At 34.3% G+C, this 19,582-nt stretch overlaps 1 protein-coding gene across 1 annotated transcript in view; it reads left to right on the forward strand.

Moving 5' to 3' along the window:
- The first annotated feature begins 373 nt into the window (after positions 1-373).
- Positions 374-19,582, forward strand: part of LOC5575903 (H2.0-like homeobox protein) — a 34,314-nt gene continuing 15,105 nt past the window's right edge. The window contains exon 1 of the mRNA XM_001662226.2: positions 374-728. Coding sequence (XP_001662276.2) covers positions 704-728 — 25 coding nt within the window. The 5' untranslated portion in view covers positions 374-703. The remainder of the gene's footprint in view (positions 729-19,582) is intronic.

Consider the following 19,582-nt stretch of genomic DNA (forward strand, 5'->3'; position numbering starts at 1 on the left):
CGATAGGTTTCTCACTTTTCACCATCCAATTAATTTAGATCTTGTCTATCTGTTACGATACTTCTCCACCTATTTTTTCATGATTTTGAAAATATCTTCAGATGTGAGTCACATGACCGATAATAAGTATAGCCTTAATTAAAGCCAAAGGCATTCATGTGCATGAAATATAAAATTCTCATAGACCATAGTTTTTAAGAGATACAATTTTTCTCGTATTCTAAATCATGTACAGCGTGTAACATGTTTCATTCGTATCGGGAGTAACCCTTGAGAAGTTTGTTTATTGTTTACCCCTTGGCCCCGCCTAACTCAATGTGGTTTATTTTGAATATAACCAGACGGTTGGAATCCCGCATTAGTCTGCCGTTGTCCGTCGAGCTCGCACGTTATGTTTGAGAAATCGAAACATATTAAATCAACTCCAAATGATCAAGTGTAGAAAAGTGATATATTATGTGTACGAATCATAACAAATTTTAGTGTTGAACGTTTGCTGTCCGATATATCCAGTCATTCACAGCAGAAATTTTTAAGTGAATGTGATGATTGTGGTTTAAAAGAGTTAAATGATTCTATTGAAGCGGATTTCAAGCATCATGGAAACAACGTTTCATCAATTGAACAGACCACGCAATTTGAACCATCTAATGCAGATCAGTGTGAGAACTCAGATATCATACAAGTTAAACGACCGCTACCGATGAGGCCAAAGCCGATTAGTATAGGTAAGTGAACAAATTAAGAATAGTTTTGGAGACAAATTGAAACATTTAATAATTCCATCTACAAGTCAGCAAGCCTAATTTTTCGTACCTGTTTTTCCTTTTTAACTTTAAAAAAGTTTAATGAAAGACAATAATGGCTACCGCTCTGCTTCATAAGCAGAAGATCATGGATCCAATCCCACGCCCGTCTGTTTCCTCGTACTTTGTAGTTGTATCTTTCACTTGCTCATATATTCCACTCTTAAGGCGAAGTAGTCATTGATATTGTACCGAGCATCGATGATTGTGGATAATTCGTCTCACGATTGCGAATTTAAGAAAAAAAAAACAGTTGGGTTTGCACTTGTTGTTGTTGTTGTTTGAGAGGGACTTTAACCCGAAGGTCATTCGTCCCTCAAGGGTTTGCACTGACATAGCAGAAAAGGTATCAGCATACTTTCTGCATGTAAGCGCAAGTAGTGTTACTTTTCCTAATCATTATTACTTATGTCGACCGAGTTTTATCACTTTAAAATTGCGAGCTGTAAAATCAACATGGCTGCCAAAACGAATGATGGGCTACTTAATCTATCATAGTTAAACTCTGGAAGGGATGGCCGTGCGTGTGAGTAGTTGAGATTTAAATCTGCTGTCACGATTTTTCCTTCTCTGAGTGATATTTGAATCGCCGGCTAAATGGTCAAATGGCCGGTGCAAGTGCGTGGATTTTTAATTGTGCTCGCGTTCGAGTTAATGAAAATTTTGTTATACAAGAGACTTATACAGTGAGAGGCAAAATAAAGTGCCCACCTTACCAGTTTTCGAATTTCTCTCATTGATTTGGTTCAAATTAAAGTTAACACACCTAAATCTTTGTGATATTTTATTTTTGATGTTCTTTTAAAGTTGCACTTACGAAATTTTGATTAAAAAAAGAATTTTACTTAAAGAAAAAGAAAATCAATTTGTATTGAAAAAAAAGTAGTGACAAAAATAAGTGCCCACTTCCTTCTTGGCCCCAGAAAAGATGATTTAAGAAAAATAAAAAGCAATTTAATAGTTAATGTGTCCTCCTTTGGCCTTAAGGACTTGCTGGAGGCTCTTCGGCATGCTTTTCACCAGGTTTTGTAGGTGTTGTGGATCTAGTTCTTCCCAGGCGCGCTCCAAGGCTTCAAAATAATTATTTTTGTTGGTAACACCAGTTTTTTCAACCCTAGCATCGAGAATCGCCCACAAATTCTCGATGGGGTTGAGGTCTGGGCTTTGTGGAGGCCATTCCAGCGGTTTAATCCGACAAGACCGGAAGAAAGACTTGGTCTTCTTTCCAGTATGCTTCGGGTCGTTGTTCTAGAGAAATATGAATTTCTCTTCAAGGCCCGTCTGGATCAGCGAAACCTCCAGATTTTCCAGCAAGATGTTAATGTAGGAATCTGCCGTCATTATTCCGTCGATTTTCACGACGCTTCCTACTCCACTCCATGAAAAACACCCCCAGACCATCACATTTCATCACATCACACTTCCATGCGTCACCGTTCCTTGGATGTGGCGCTCCTGAAGCTCGAGCTGTCTAACCGAGAGCGGCGGGCTCGTGTGTGATGCAGAGCACCACATCCAAGGAACGGTGAAGCATGGAGGAGGAAATGTGATGGTCTGGGGGTGTTTTTCATGGAGTGGAGTAGAAAACCTCGTGAAAATCGACGGAATAATGATGGCAGATTCCTACATTAACATCTTGCTGGAAAATCTGGAGGTTTCGCTGATCCAGACGGGCCTTGAAGAGAAATTCATATTTCTCTAGAACAACGACCCGAAGCATACTGGAAAGAAGACCAAGTCTTTTTTCCGGTCTTGTCGGATTAAACCGCTGGAATGGCCTCCACAAAGCCCAGACCTCAACCCCATCGAGAATTTGTGGGCGATTCTCGATGCCAGGGTTGAAAAAACTGGTGTTACCAACAAAAATAATTATTTTGAAGCCTTGGAGCGCGCCTGGGAAGAACTAGATCCACAACACCTACAAAACCTGGTGAAAAGCATGCCGAAGAGCCTCCAGCAAGTCCTTAAGGCCCAAGTCAGTGGCGCGTCTGAAATGCGCGCGGGCTACTTTGATCGCAATTTTAACAAATTTGAGTACTTTTTTCAAAATTCTAAACTCACTTGTCTCTTCGAAATTAAAAGGAGATTATTTCTTGTGAAGAAACCATGTTCATAAAGTTATTAGATTTAGCTGGAATGTCTTTTGAGTGGTAAATGAAATGCCGAAAATATAAGACATTGCTTGCTATTTCATCTGATAGAAGCTGTTTGGGGGCATATTTTGAAAATTGGAAAACATCCATCGATAGATATTTCCTCAAGGATTATTCCTGTAAAAAAATATTTCCAATTAAAATTAGGCAGGAATACGGGAATGTCTTTTAAACGCGATTTAAAAATCATCATTTTTCTCATAAAATTAGCCATCAAATTGCCAACGATAGCCATGCAACGATCGATGAATCAGGCATAGTTCATCCAAGTGGGCAAAATGAATTCTAGGAGTAATCCACGTTGCAGCTAATGGGAAACTTTCTGGTGGTTGATGAGTTTTGATGATAGAGATATTTTGTTTCTTGGATAAGTACAATTTCATGGTGACAACAACAACAACAACACTTCCTTATCAGGTTTTAGCAAACATAATTTTATATATTGTTGACATCTATTCCCTTGTGATAATATTGCTAATAGTGGGAGTTCATACCCGGAGGACAGCGAGATCTCTCTGTCTCTGGAAGTTGGTATTGAACTGTGGTGGTCGTGCATCAATTTTGTATTCGTTGGCAATTTGCAATAGAATTATTTACTGAATATTTTTGACAGGATATTTGAATCCTTGTAATGCAATTATGAAGTGGCATTATCCTATATTTGCATTCTTTATATGATAAACCATATCATGCATGGTGACTTGGATTGCTATATAGAGGGATTATAAATAACGAAAAGTTTATTATTTTTAAAGCTAAGTGGTACTGGTAGATTTTTAAATATTGTGGATAATCATTCATAATATTATCGCATTTTCTCATGTGGAGGATAACAATACTTTTTCCGGTAGAGAAATATTCCCTTGCGCATGTGGTAGTGATTAGTTCATTTCGGTAAAGATGTTCATTCAATAAATTTCAAATTGTCGGTTGATTCCAGATCCTCCACTGACTTGGGCCTTAAGGCCAAAGGAGGACACATTAACTATTAAATTGCTTTTTATTTTTCTTAAATCATCTTTTCTGGGGCCAAGAAGGAAGTGGGCACTTATTTTTGTCACTACTTTTTTTCAATACAAATTGATTTTCTTTTCTTTAAGTAAAATTCTTTTTTTTATCAAAATTTCGTAAGTGCAACTTTAAAAGAACATCAAAAATAAAATATCACAAAAGATTTAGGTGTGTTAACTTTAATTTGAACCAAATCAATGAGAGAAATTCGAAACTGGTAAGGTGGGCACTTTATTTTGCCTCTCACTGTAGGAAGAATAGTCCAGATTATACTCTTGTGCAACAGGAGCCGATGCTAGATCAACCGAAAAGTAATTGGATTTGCAGAGGATCCCCGTTTTGCACGCTGTTATACAAGGAAGATAATAGGATTAAATTGTTTACTCCTCTACTCTCCAATGCTTCTATGAAAACCCAATACTGGAGAAAAAATTTAATGAGGTCTTTCCTATATAGGCATAATATTAAATTATGTTCACATTACATCATACACTCCCGTGCAAAAATTTGGGTTCACCCTATAAAAAAACATACAAAAGTGTTTTGTCCATTCGAGTCATCGTACAGAGGTACAAGTCCACCTGAATTTATTTAAAACGCGTAAATTCTGTGAAATCCCAAACCAATCATGTACGCGCCATTATATTCGTTATCATCTTTTTTGTTATCATTATTATTATTATTATATTATCTTATATTATATTATATCATTATTATTATATTGTATTATATTTTATTATTTATTAGCATCATTGTTATATTTTATTATTTTTATTGATTAGTTATTATCACATCGTTTTAAAAAGCTATGAACTAATAAAATAGGTTGAAAAATATCAGAGTTATTGACAAAAAGGATTTGCGTGCGACTCATGTGATTCCAAACTTTTGCACGATGACTTGAATGACTGTTTCATTGATTTTGAATAGATTTCAGATTTTCAAAACTTAATGCCTAACTTCGGAAGTGGTGCACTCGATTCGCGTCCGGAAGCGCTATATTGCTCCGGAAGTGGGGTATCCCGCATGGAATCTGAGAAAAATCTAACATCGGCGAATTGCATTTTTTTAATAGAATAATCGGTTTTTGCGCGTTGTCGGAGTGATTTTATAGCCCAACTTTTGCTTGTTGATGCCGAGATTATAACTTCAGTCGAGGATGGATTACGAACTGGTAAACTCGTTTCATGTTTGTAATAACACAATGTTGTATCATGGCAATGGTATATTTGATTAGTCGTTAAAAAACTATGGATGATTCGTCACTATAAGTGTCGGCATAAGCCCTTAATCCTGTTTTATAAAAAAAGATACATGTGCCTATTATTTTATTTATTTTTCGCAATTACTAAAATGACCTTTGAAAAAGTTCGACATTGAAAATATCGACGCACTAACAGATAACTTTTTAAATTGAGGCTACATGAATCGCATCACTTATCAAGGTGAATCCTGATCATATAGCTTTTTAACTCTTCCACTAACAATACTCCTTCCTGTGAAAACCATGGAGATGCAGAGGTGATCTCGGTCTCTAGTAACAATGGACGTCACATTAACATTCCTTCCCTTCCCAATGACCGTAAGGATTTGGCCGGCGCCGTTATTAACATTACTAAGTTTGGAGTTCTCGAGATTGTACATTAAGTCGTTTTTGTTGGATTCTTTTTTACCCTAAATTACGTTTTTACTTTAAAACTGAATTTTGGAAAGTCTTCTCATAACGACGAGTTGAATAAGAAGTGCATCGAAAAGTGGTGTTATAAATTCGAAACGATAATCTGACACAAAAGAAGAAGCATTAACCACAAAATGCTAATGTCGCGACTGTTCGTGTTACCAACATCTAGTTTGCCACGAGCTGACAGCGTGAATACCGGGTTTCAAAATGCCAAACAAATTTAAAAATCGAAGCAAATCATCCTTTACGATGAAATTGAACAAACAATGAAAAAATACAATTGGCTTGTTTAGGGGTATCCTGTTTTTCACATATTCTGATTCTACGTTCAAAACTGAGCCACAATCGAAAGTTTCATAATTTTCCGTGTCCTGGAACTATTTTTAAATCACGTTTGAACTTAGTATGGAATTCGCGTTTGAATCACCCCTCGGCAATTTTTACTTCGGGACGAGCTGTCATTATGTAAATTGAAATGTCATTGAGTCAACAGAATGAAATCTTTTTCGTTCATTTACTATATCAAAATTAAGATATTGAAACGCAATAAAATCGTGTTACACTTAGAAAAATGTACTCTTTCGATCAAGTTACAAAAAACTGTGAATTTTTTTATCACTAAACCCAATTGAAGGTAATTATAAATTATTTTATTTTTGTGATAACAGCGCCGCTAGTGTTTTATTACTACTTTTTATATTGGCACAAATGACATTTTTAAGTGTCTTCTAAAGATTCGATTACACTGCGGAATACGTTTTTGTCTCAAGCATCAAAATACCGCCATTTACTAAAATTAAGGGTCGCTGAATACTTTGCCGTTTTTAAAAAATATCATAGCACGTCTAGTTTTTGAAAATTAACTGTTGAAAATGCAAAAAATTGACTATTTCGACCAACTTGCATGCAAGTTTCCAGCATATATGGCAATTTATTCGCTTAATTTGTCACAGAATTCAAACTTCATGTGTATAACAGTTATTATCAACAAAGTTCATAATACGCTCGATGCTCAAAAATGATTTTTTGATGGTTTCGAAAAGTATTGTATTTTGCCATATAAGAGAAACGAAAAATGATTGATGGAGACTGCAAGCATGTTGGAAAAATCGATTTAATCTTAATTAAATCGTTCAATTGCAACCAAATTATATCTGAAATGAAAGTTAATATCACATATTGCATGCTTGGTGGATTAAATCACAAAAAAGTTTGATAAATTATACTTTAAATTTCATGTAAACATCAATGAACACTGTGTTTTATACAACTTTGGCAATCTGTAGCTAAAAATTGTGACGTGCTGGAACTTTTCTGAAAACGGCATCAGATTCAGCAACCCCAAATCTACTACAGACACATAATTTGATCCTTGAGACACGCAAAAATGTCATTTTTATTACGTTGTGTTATTTGTAGCGTAGCATAGACTGACTGTACATGTCAATGGTACATGTATTCGGTGATTGATCGGACCTGGTTAGAGTTGCACTTCGATCCAAATGAATAAGGGATGGGACTTTCCGCTTATTCTCGAAGTGCACAGTCTAGCAGAACTCATATGTTTGATCAATAACGGGCCAAGTCTAGTGATCCTTTATATGAGAGATAAGCGGAAGTAAAATGGAATGATTTGGCAACAGACCAGCAGTGCTGAGTTTAAGTAAATGAAAAACCGAATTTAGTACTATACCATTTAATTCCACTAGAGTTTGTATCCTTTGAGAGATACGCGTTTTTTGGACATCAACTGTAAGGCCGTCTGCAGTGTCGTGTACCTACTAGACTCCACTCGAATTTTTTGTTTCGTTTTCAATAGGTCGATATTGCCGTTAACATGTTGAACAATAAAATCAGAAAGAGTGGTCCTTTAAAATCATCCTTTTTGCTTTATGGATCTGCTCTCAAATGTTGGTTAAATAATTTTACAGTAGAGTTAAACCACCATGAGGCGATGTTCCATTACTCGATATCGACTCATGGAACCATACTAAAAATCAAAGTTCACGGTTACTATGATGGTCCCCTCAAACAGCTATCCACAGCATTGCAGTTCCATGACTCAATATTTCCATGAGTCGATGGTCCCTTCAATATCGACTCATGGAAGGTTGACTGTATATTATTTTTGCTATGCCATCAGGAATCGTGCCACACTAGCACAAACAGAACATTTTTTCTTGAAATAACGCATTTTTGAACATTTGAGGAACTATCATACGAAATTACATTTTATTGAAATAATATCTCCGCCTCATAATTTTTAAATGTATTGTAAGATATTTCCGATCATGAAATTGTTTGTTGATTCAATTCAATATTTTTGGAATTGTTATGAATGTTTGCGATCATTTTTCTATACACTCCTTAGTGCATACATTGATTATTACATTGATTATTACATATTGTTGATTTGAAATTGAATAAAAATGATTGCTAAGATTTTTCCAGTTTAGCAAATGAGAATAAAATTGCCAAATTCGTTATAAATTTGTGTTTTCGGTGTCGTAATTCAGCGCAGTTTAAGGAAGAAAACATTTCAAATGGAAAATTTAAAATTAGTATTGCATCAACAAAAAAAACTTTAATGGTGGATCGCTAGCAAATCTGTTTTAGATTATGGGAAAAATATAAACTAGACTGTATTCATAATTTACAATCGTGATTTTTTGAAATAGTTCACTCGTTGAAATTGCCTATTTCCGCGCATTTTTTAAACGCTTTTCCATATTCCGCGCAATTGCGGAACAATCAAATCAAAATTAATTTTGTTTAAGGCAGCACACAGTGGAGCATGATCGGACAAAATCTCAAAAATTCATGTTTTCATAATTACTTGTTAATATTTTTTATAGACTTCTACATCATTAAGTGACGGTTCCTCAAAATTTGAGATTAATCTGTTTAGTTTTCGATTTTTGGCAGCATCGTAAGTGCGGGAAAGTCAGCAAAATTGGGATGCTTAAAATTCATCAACTATGGTTCACCTATCAAACTTCAAACAACTGTATCTCAACGAAATCATAACCGATTTATTGCGCTTAATTTAATTTAGGCTTTATTTGAAAGCATATTCTTAAGCTTTTAATTTGGCAATAATTACATAATAATAATCATTGACATTATAATTAACACATTAAGGTGTGTTTGTAGCAAAAAATGTTTATCGCAATCTTTCTCCAAAATTTTGATAAATTTTCAAAACTTCGTTCGTTTTATGTGAAGTGTTTCGGGAAAATGAGTCACTCACTATGAAGCAGCAAATCATCCATACTTTCTGACGTGCAATAGTTTTTCTTGGCCCTCTTGCCCCTAGAGGTGAAAATTTCATTTTCATTTTTCATTATAATTTATTTATTCATCATTTAAATCTGTATAATGTGTCATAACTCGTTTAAAACTTTACTGAAATGACTAAAAGGAACTTGAACATGTATCTCTAGTTCAGGTTCATGCACAAATTTCTGCATTACAATCCATTTTTTGTAATACAGGTCGGACTCGATTATCCGGAGACTCGATCATCCGGAATTTTAGACTCGATTATCCGGAATTTGTTTTTTGATGTTCTTGTTTTTCAATTTTTATGCATAAATCTGAGATAATTTGGTATTGCAATATACAATGTGAATGGTTTTGCAGTTTAGAACGTATTTAAGAAAAAGGGAGTTTGAAAAAGTGTTTTTTTGTGTATGGCGGTCAAATTTTCGCTTTTCTTGTAGACCCTACTCTTCCTAAAAAAAATTGATATCAGGTATCCAAGATAGTTAATAGATTACCATTATCAAGCGATTTGGGACGTATTTGAGGTTTTGTCCGACCTTTGTATGAAGGCCCGCCACTGTGCAGCATCCATTTATTACGTAACGCTGAAATTGAACATTTTCAACCCACTTTACTTTTTTTTTCATACAAAAAGTGTTATGATGAGATACCCACCCTATCTATAACACTTTTTGTATGAAAAAAGGAAAGTTTTGTATGAGCCGTAACGTTTTAGTCTACGTTTTTAATTTTTCGACTATCACATGAAATAAAGATAAACATTTGTTATAGTTTTTTCAATATCGTGGCATTGCACAAAGGACCGAATCGACAATTTATCCGGAAAAAAGTGTTTTCTCTGTTCTCGTAGATTTTAGACGTGCGATGTCTTCAGAGAAGTTATTCGTAATTGAGTTTTGCATCTTTTAAGAAAAAGTTGAACAGGGTGGCCCTTATTTAGGTTAAAATTTTGACTCAAACTTTTTTGTTTGATGAAATTTGTGGCTGCGCTGTTCTGAAAACTTTTAGAAAATGTTATTTTGAACAACTTTGTCGAAGACACTTTTGATCTAACTCTTCATTTGAGCTAAGTATATTGATTTTTGAAAGTTTTAACTTAGGGTGGACCCAAAAATTAAGTTATTTTGATCTAACTTTTTTATTTTCAGTTTTACGTGAATGTGGTCTTCAGAAGAGTTGCAGAGGAAGTAAAAATACACATTTTTGCTGAACATCGCAAGTTTGTAATTCTTGTGATTTTTGAAGTTATATGCAAATTTAAGTGAAAAACTATGAAATCTTTAGATGCCCATAACTCATGGAGTTGGTTTGATAAAATTTTTCTTTTAATGGCATTAGAAAGGCCATTCAATAGGCAACTTTTGCTGGAAATCTGTGTGAACGTAATTTTTGTAAATTGAGAAAATTCACTTCAAAACTACACTTCAAAAACTCGAAAATCGCTTGTAACTCACAAGATTTTAAAGTTTTTTTTTATGTCTTTATTAACGAGATTTTTAGCCCTGGGCTAGTTCATCTCGGGACCAACGGCTTAACTTCCCTTCCGAAGGAAGTCGTCACTGTATTTTTTTTGGGGACTATCTTGGGGATGGGATTCGATCCCAGGTCCTCGGCGTGAGAGGCGTGTGTTCTAACCACTACACCAGGTCCGTCCCTATTTTAAAGTTAACGGCGTGCTGTCTTCAGCAAAGACGTGTGTTTTAGCCAGATCTACAACTTTTTCGTATTGAAACTTATGGAGAAATGTTACACAAAAATATGTAGAACTTATAATACATTTCACTATTAGTTAATACAAAATAATTCAACTAGTAGCAATATAATTGTACTTTTATTCTATCAATAATTTTCCAAACCTGCACACCTTTCGATAACCTTGGCTTCTTCAATAAAGTTTGATTATTCCACCATTTCCACAGTTCTGTACCCCAGGACACTTTGTATGTATTCAGTCACAATAATAGCAGTCACAAATGACGAAACATTTAAAGTTTCTTAAGTTGCATTGGCACCATTTTACATTTTGAATTATATGTGAATTTTACCACTGAGTACTGATAAAATAATAATAAAATCAAAATAGTATACAAAGTTTACAACAGCAGTATATGAAAGCGACTACTGATATACTAACTTAATGTTTTATAGTAATAAATATAAGGTGACCTATATATGAATCGTAAAAAATGGTTGTATCGAAAAGTTGTAGTTCTAGTTAAATTCTACAACTTTGCTGAAGACAGCACGCAGTTAACTTCAAAATCTTGTAAGTTACAAGTTAATTTCGAGTTTTTGAAGTGTAGTTTTGAAGTGAATTTTCTCAATTTACAAAAAAGTACGTTCTCACAGTTTTTTCCCAGCAGAAGTTGCCTATTGTATGGCCTTTCTAATGCCATTAAAAGAAAAATTTTATCGAACCAACTCCATGAGTTATGGGCATCTAAAGATTTCATAGTTTTTCACTTAAATTTGCTTATAACTTCAAAATCACAAGAATTACAAACTTGCGAAGTTCAGCAAAAATGTGTATCTTCACGTAAAACTGAAAATAAAAAAGTTAGATCAAAATAACTTATTTTTTGGGTCCACCCTAAGTTAAGGGCCCTATTTTATAAGTCGAGTCGATCAAAAACGACTCGACTGGAGTCACTGTCGACCAAAAATTTCGCTCGACTTGGCTCTGTCACTCGAGTTTATCGACAGTTGTCACTCTATGTGACTGGATTACTATGGGAGTCAACGGGTGACATCTTGAAATATGCATGCTTACTTTGATCGACAATGACTACAGACGAGTCACGTGAATTCGCTCGAATTACAAAATAGACCCCTAAAACTTTCAAAATCAATATACTTAGCTCAAATGAAGAGTTAGATCAAAAGTGTCTTCGACAAAGTTGTTTAAAATAACATTTTCTAAAAGTTTGCAGAACAGCGCAGCCACAAATTTCATCAAACAAAAAAGTTTGAGTCAAAATTTTAACCTAAATAAGGGCCACCCTATTCAACTTTTTCCTTAAAAGATGCAAAACTAAATTACGAATAACTTCTCTGAAGACATCGCACGTCTAAAATCGACGAGAACAGAGAAAACACTTTTTTCCGGATAAATTGTCGATTCGGTCCAATGTGCATTTGATACGTTTGTATTTTGTATAGGGGAAACTGGGGCAATTTGGCCACCTTACGGAAAAGTCGACAGAAGTGCAGAAAATATTATGGACCTTCCTGATTTGTGTATGATTTCCCAACAAATTTTAGATCAATACACTAGATCCGCACGATTACCGTTGTCTTATAAAGTTCACTAATGAATGAATAATTTTTCAAAATTTGTCATTTTTCGTGTCGATTTTTCTCGATGCTTATATGAGCATAATATTTTAGGTTGTAAAATTATCTTTTTGAATCTAATAATTCAATTATTTTATCAATAATTATTAAAATGGAAAGTCATGAATATTTAGAAAAACCCTTTACAAAACGATTATACAGTGGCCCCACGCAGTTGAATCACCCACAATTTATGAATCATCTGATTTCAAAAGACAACATTATTATCAAACTTGTCACAAAACATCACAGAATTATTTTTACACATAGTTTCTTTTCAGTAAAATAATTCTGTGATGTTTTGTGTCAAGTTTGATAATAATTTTGTTATTTGAAGTCAGCTGATCCATAAATTGTGGGTGATTCAACTGCGTGGGGTGACTGTAGTTTAAAAAAAGTCAAACATCAAACTTTCTAAAATGATGAAATTTATAAGAGCCATTTGTGGCAATATGGGTAATTTTTTTTTTGGAATATAATTTATTCCTTTTTTTTTTAATTTATAAAACTCACTATTAAAATGCCTATTGTTTAATTTCCTTGTCAGCTTTGGAGTTGCATGTTATTTCAGAAGAAATTTCAAGAATTTATGCAGTTTTCAAGGGGTGCTCAGCTCTTTCCATTCCATTCTCGAAATCGCCCGGGCTACCTCTATATTTGTATTCTGAACTGTTCATACAAAAACAAGGATCAGTTCGCATTATTAGGGGGAGATCCCCCAGTACCGGACACTTAAGCCACTAAATTCATAATTCGAAAAATATTGATTTGATGGGCTCATGTTACCCATTTATGATAAATATTATCATTTTTATAGTGTACAAAAAAAAAAAAAAAAGAAAATATAAATATGAATTTTGACATTGATGCCTATCAAAAACCTCTTTCATATATGATGAAAAATAGCACATTTTACGATGTTGTTATGAATTGTTCATCTTCTTAATTTTATTGCATGTTGGAACCCATGAAAAATGAAAGTATTTTGAGACACTGATGCAATAATTACAAAGATATCATATAACAAATCAAGCTGTCCGAAACTGAGGGACAGGAGGTGCTTAACCAAAATTGTAATTTGTCCATATTTACTTCAATTATGGTACAAAATACATTCATACTATCAAATTAGGATTGTGTTCGATCTTGCTTGCGGGATCCAAAGTATTTTTTCATATTCAAAATAATGACTAAATAGGCTCAAAATTAAGAAAAAACGTCAATTTTTTAAAGATTTTCAAACTTTTCTACTTTTTTAAAAAGGGATGCATATTTCAAGGATGTGTTATTCTACGCAAACATTAGTCTACACAATAGCTTTCTTTTCTACTAATACACCATCTTGATTGGACCATGATTTCTCAATGTTTCGACTTTGTCCGGTATTGGGTGCTGTCCGGCACTGGGGGATCTCCCCCTACTTGGAATCGATAAGTTTTAAACAATTCTATTAATGGTACCCGCTAATGCCACAGGTAACTGAAACTTAATTTCTTAAGCAAACCAGAAATCCTAGAAAAACCATACGGGTCGTCCATAAATTACGTCACACAAAATTTTTTAAGCAAACCAGAAACCCTAGAAAAACCATACCATGGACGACCCATAAATTACGTCACACAATCCCTCCCCCCATATATCATACTTCTTGTATGGAGGCTTCGTAAATAATGTATGAATCGTCACTTTTCCGTGTATCATTCCCCGAGCGTGTGTCGTAATTTATAGAAGACCACTACCGTCGATGGGGGTGACAATGGGTCTAGGGGGTGAGATTGGGTCAAAACGGAAAAATATGATTTATGAAATATTTTAGCTAATAACACTGATATTACTAAAATTATTAATTCATATGTTAGGGAACATATTATTACATGTAATTCATCACAATATACATTTTTAGAAATAGTAGTTTTCGTTTACTTTATCAATAAACTTGTATGTTGAAACTAGTGATCCTTTATAGAGAGATAAGCGGAAGTAAAATGGAATGATTTGGCAACATACCAGCAGTGCTGATTTTTGCTCGGCGTCGAGAATAAAATTGTAACACGGACATGACTTCCCCATTTGCTAAAAAGTGTATTTTGTTTTGTTATAGATCTTTGAGCTACATTCCCTAACTAATAAACAGCAGAAAAAATCAAACAACTAAAAATCACATTGACAAACATTTATAAAAGGAAAATATTTCATATATTTTGCTTCATGCAAAACAACTTAACCGAAATAATTTCAAGCGGATTACATTACTACTCAAGAAAAGTTTAAAGCAAACATAAACGCATGTTCGTTTGGCTCACGCTTTGACAGCTCTCGCTGCTCGATTGGCTCACACTTTGACAGAAATGTCAGCTTCCGCGTATCTCTCTATAAAGGATCACTAGTTGAAACTAGATAAAATTTACCACATTAAATTTCTCCTGTGCAAAGTATCACGCATGTACTTTAACCTCTATAGTTATATTAGTAGAAGGTTGAAAGTCTTTTCATTACACTTCACATGTATTTTCCGGAATCTATTTGATTTTTCCACAAAAAATTATTTTTTTCGGTACGGTGTCTAAAACATCAAAAATGGGGGTGAGATTGGTCAAGCAAGAACGATAGTAAATGAAATCGCAAGTCCACTGTTTTGCCGGGTATTCTCTTTTTCATTAAGATGTGTTTATACTTTCTAAATACAGCATCTGTGAGACATCAAACAAGTCTACTTGAGTATTCCGTGTATTGAATAACAATTCAACGCATTTTGACAACTTCTCAAACCAGCAACTGTGTTTCGTGCGCAGGAACATCATAAAATTTTATCAAATGTTTTTTTTTTTAATTATTTATCAGTGTTTTATATTATAGAACATCTCACGGATGAACAAATGATCGCTAAAATACCGGATTATGACGTCAACATCTGCCTGAAATGTATTGATCGTGGAATTTCGCACAGAAATTTACTTTGGCGAAGGTTTGAAATAATCACTGTTTAAGTACTTACACCTTTGGGGAAACTTAATAGGCTTATGGGAAATGGGAATGGGACTTTGAAGACAATTTGAGGGAAAAAACAAAAAAATTATGTAAACTGGACGATAAATGTTGGTTTACATATTTTTTCTCATAGCTCTTCAATTTTTTGGTAAAATTGTTCTTTTAAGTGGGTTTATCATAATTTGTGAACATCTTAGATATCTTTTCGGCTTGTTTGCATCGTATTTCATCGATATTTTCAGCTGTGAATGGTTTTGCAACCACATTCTCAAAAAACAAGTATTTCAATTTACAGTGACCCAATGTCACCCCCTCTTATGGAGTGAGATTGGGTCATTTTTCATTCACCTGTGGTGCCGCTGTGAATGAATATTTTTCTTCAATTTTTTGAACAGTTGTTAATGTACCATTAAAGTACATACACACCAAATTTGAAGTTTATTGGAGTTAAATTGCGATAGTTATTCAAAAAATAAATCGTACATATCCCTTTTGACCCATTCTCACCCCCAACGACGGTATTTGTTGTTTTCTCAATAAGTCTATAAGGATAAGAGTCGCAATCAAGTGTACATTGGTAATGTTATTTGTGGTTCACAATTTTAAGTAAATGTATAAAATTTTTTGGGACTGTCCACAAACCACGCGGTGTTTTTTTCGGATTTTAGAACAACCCCTTCTCTCCCCTTGTGGTCTGTTCACACAACAATTTTAAAATTTTTATGTGCCTTGGGTTTGGACAAACTTTACCTCCCACCATGAATGACCACGTGGTTTCTGAACGGCCGCTAGTTTTCCTGTAAGTGGGCTTTCCCGATATTCCGCTTATATGTGAAACGTATTTATGCATGAACATACTTTCTTAGAGAAATAGTCAGATGTGAAGACGAAGATAGCATGTTTTTCTGGGTTGGTTTTCTGTGAATAATAGTGCGCGGAATTAGGGCATTATGAAAAAAGACGTGCCCTAATTCCGCGCAATACTTTTTTGGAATAAATCTCAATAATTATGCTAATATTTGATAAGATTTCATAGAAGCATCATGAAACATATCTGTAGCAAGTAGTTTTATAGAGTATTGCATAAAAAATAAATCATTTTCAATACAGAAATCGCGTTGTTTGTGTCCGCAGTCTTATCACGGGCGCTAATTTTCCGTCTACTTAGACGGGCCTCCACAGGTTATTTTTTTTTACATAAGAAAAAATAGAGAAAACTACTTTGAATTTTTTAAATAAAATAAATTGTACTAAATATTGCTTGAAAAGTAACAAAGTTATGTAAACTTAATTGAAGGTCTATTTTATAACTTACAATTGGTCGGCGTTAAGTCAGAGGGGACTTAGTACAAAACTTGGTAAAATTGGATTATTCTTTGATAAGATGTTAGTTTGAAATTACCTTACCTTAATTTCACTTTGATCTGATTTGATTTAATGCTGTAAAATGCGAGAGATATGTGATAAATTTACTTTGGATGATCAATAAAAATCGATAAAAGTAGGTATGCAGTCAGAGTGGACCAATTATCATAACAGCAAAAATAATCCGTGTGCTGAGGAATGCGAAGAAATGAAAAACAAGTCAAGAGATTTGTCAGATTTTTTGGCTTTGAATGATTCTTCTACTCATCCATCAATAGAAATTCATAAATATTATTTAATTCGATGCATTTGATTTTGATTTTCGACCACTTACGATATATGGATGGGTGGTCAGAAATTGCTACAATTTCTGTGCAGACAGAGCGGACCAAGTGTTGAAAAGCAATAAACTGATTGATCATTGTATTTTTTGAGTCGATTCCAGAGTTCGATAGAAGTTGATAATAGTTCTATGGTGTGTGTATGGAATGTCCTAGAACCCACTCATTGCACTAGTATATTTTGGTCGATATTCAAAATTTTCACTTGGTCCACTCTGACTGAACGCATATTTGAATATTTCTGGCCTTCAATGCCCTGACCCAAGAAAACCTAAATTTTCAAGCTATTGTAATGCCACTGATTTCGGGATTGAATGTATGAATTAGTGATAAATTTACAATATTGGTGTCGAAGGGTCTTGATAATCTGTTTATCTTAGATATATGTACCCAGTTTGACTATTCAAGTATTATTTTCCAAGAAATGGTTCAGTCAGAGTGAACCAACTCACTGAATGGTGGTCTTTAGTTCAGTTAGAGTGGACCAAGTACACATATTCTATCAAAAAATCGTTCTATCAGAGATTTGGAATATGATTTTTCATGATTATCACTTCACAATATATTGTTTGAAAGTAACACAAAGATGTGTAGAAATATTGAACCAAAATTTTAACGAATTAAAAATTTACAAAGTGTTAGACTTTAAACCCATTTTTCTCAAAATATGAAAAATGTCACTTGGTCCACTCTGACTTAACGCCGACCAATTCACCTTCATGTCGCTTGAAGTCTATGCTATGCTACAATTCACCTTCATGTCGCTTGACGCACATCTAAATCATAAATAGTTTTGGATTAAACTTTTGAGATTTATCTTTCGATGTCATTTAAAAAGCATTTGATATTTTGGTTTTAAGATCATAACAATATAAGCCGCGCTCTAATTTACAAGCATGCGAATTTTATTCGAAAATTAAAACCCGAAGCCACAACAAATAGTAAAGATTTTTTTCATACGTATGCTTATAGCACAGAATTGCACTAAAGGTAAAACTGGAATTTTTTTTCGCGCAGCTTCTATTTCCACACGGTTGTGAGCGCGATCACACGAGACTGCGTTCAAGAGAAGGAGATAAATAAATAAATAGTACCGCCGTACAGCGCTTGATACTTGATATCATCCATATGGTGATGAACGATCGCAGTGAGAGCACCAAGTGTGGAAAACATTCCCGGAGTTCATAGGTGTACCATGTACTTATGCGACTGGAGTTTATTTACGCGTCAATTGAACAACAATTTATTTATCAAAATGTTTGGAAATGTATCATTCATTCATAAGACAAATTGCTCGGAAACGGAAGAAAGAAAAATGGTGTAATAAACCAATCGATTGGATACCAGAAGTGTTACCGCATAGCTTCAATTACGCTTTAGCCTAACTCTACATGAGGGATCCAGATATAGTTTTATCCCGACAACCATATCCCAGAGCCGGATCCACTAATTCATTTGGGTCAATCTACAATAAGGACTGTTCATTTTATAAAGTGGACACTTTGTTTATGCTACATCTTTCTTATTTATTGATAAAATCGTAATCGGTTTTCTGTGTATCATTCAACTATTACTCTACAATGCTATGAAAATATAAGATCTTAGAAGATGCTTTTGGTTAAAGAGCTAAATAGTTTTTTCCAAAAACTCCTGAGAAAAGCTGTTCATCAAAGTTTAACATTATTTTTTTTGCAAAACAAAAATCATAATTTTTATGAACAAATTGTATGTATACATACAGGATACAATTTACTATTCTACTAAAGGTATAGCTTTAAAAAAAAACAATTATATTCAACCATTCTCTGACATTTACTGATTTACCCCTCTGACACTTTACTGATTTACCCATTTATGGCCAAATTTGCTGATACACCATCCTTTCACTCCCAGCAAAAAAGAAAAGTAAAAAGCGTGTTTAAAACTAGTTTGGATTACTAAAAAAACTATATTTGTATAAACGAGAGTTAAATCGTGAGTTTAAAACCATAGTCTTAAGTATAAATTTTACTGTGTATGGTAGTTTTACTAAAAAGTCTCATACTTTTAAAATGATGTACGCATATTTATCGATCTACAGCAAATTGTAAACGGTTTTCTCCGAATTTTTCAATTGGTAATCTCAGAATAACATATTATGAAAATAATATGTGGAAAATGAAATCGATTTTATTATAGCAGTGTTGCCAATTTTGATGATTGTCAATGTACTTTGATAGGTTTATTTTATTTATTTAGTTGGTGTTACATCAATTAATTTGATAAAACCTCGTTAACGATGTTACGCCAATTTACTCGGTCCATGGCTGTGTCTCTCCAATTTCGATTTTGGCCCACGTTCTCCAGATCTTGTTGCACCTGATCAAGCCACCTCGCTCGCTGTGCTCCCCTCCTTCTTGTGCCAACCGGATTCGACGCGAACACCATCTTTGCAGGATTGTTGTCCGGTAGTCTTGCAACATGCCCTGCCCAGCGCACCCTTCCGGCTTTCGCAACCTTCTGGATACTGGGTTCGCCGTAGAGTCTAGCGAGCTCGTGGTTCATTCTCCGCCGCCACACACCGTTCTCCTGCACTCCGCCAAAGATTGTCCTAAGCACCCTTCGTTCGAACACTCCAAG

Source organism: Aedes aegypti, chromosome 2 (genome assembly GCF_002204515.2).
Source record: "Aedes aegypti strain LVP_AGWG chromosome 2, AaegL5.0 Primary Assembly, whole genome shotgun sequence".
Taxonomy (NCBI): domain Eukaryota; kingdom Metazoa; phylum Arthropoda; class Insecta; order Diptera; family Culicidae; genus Aedes; species Aedes aegypti.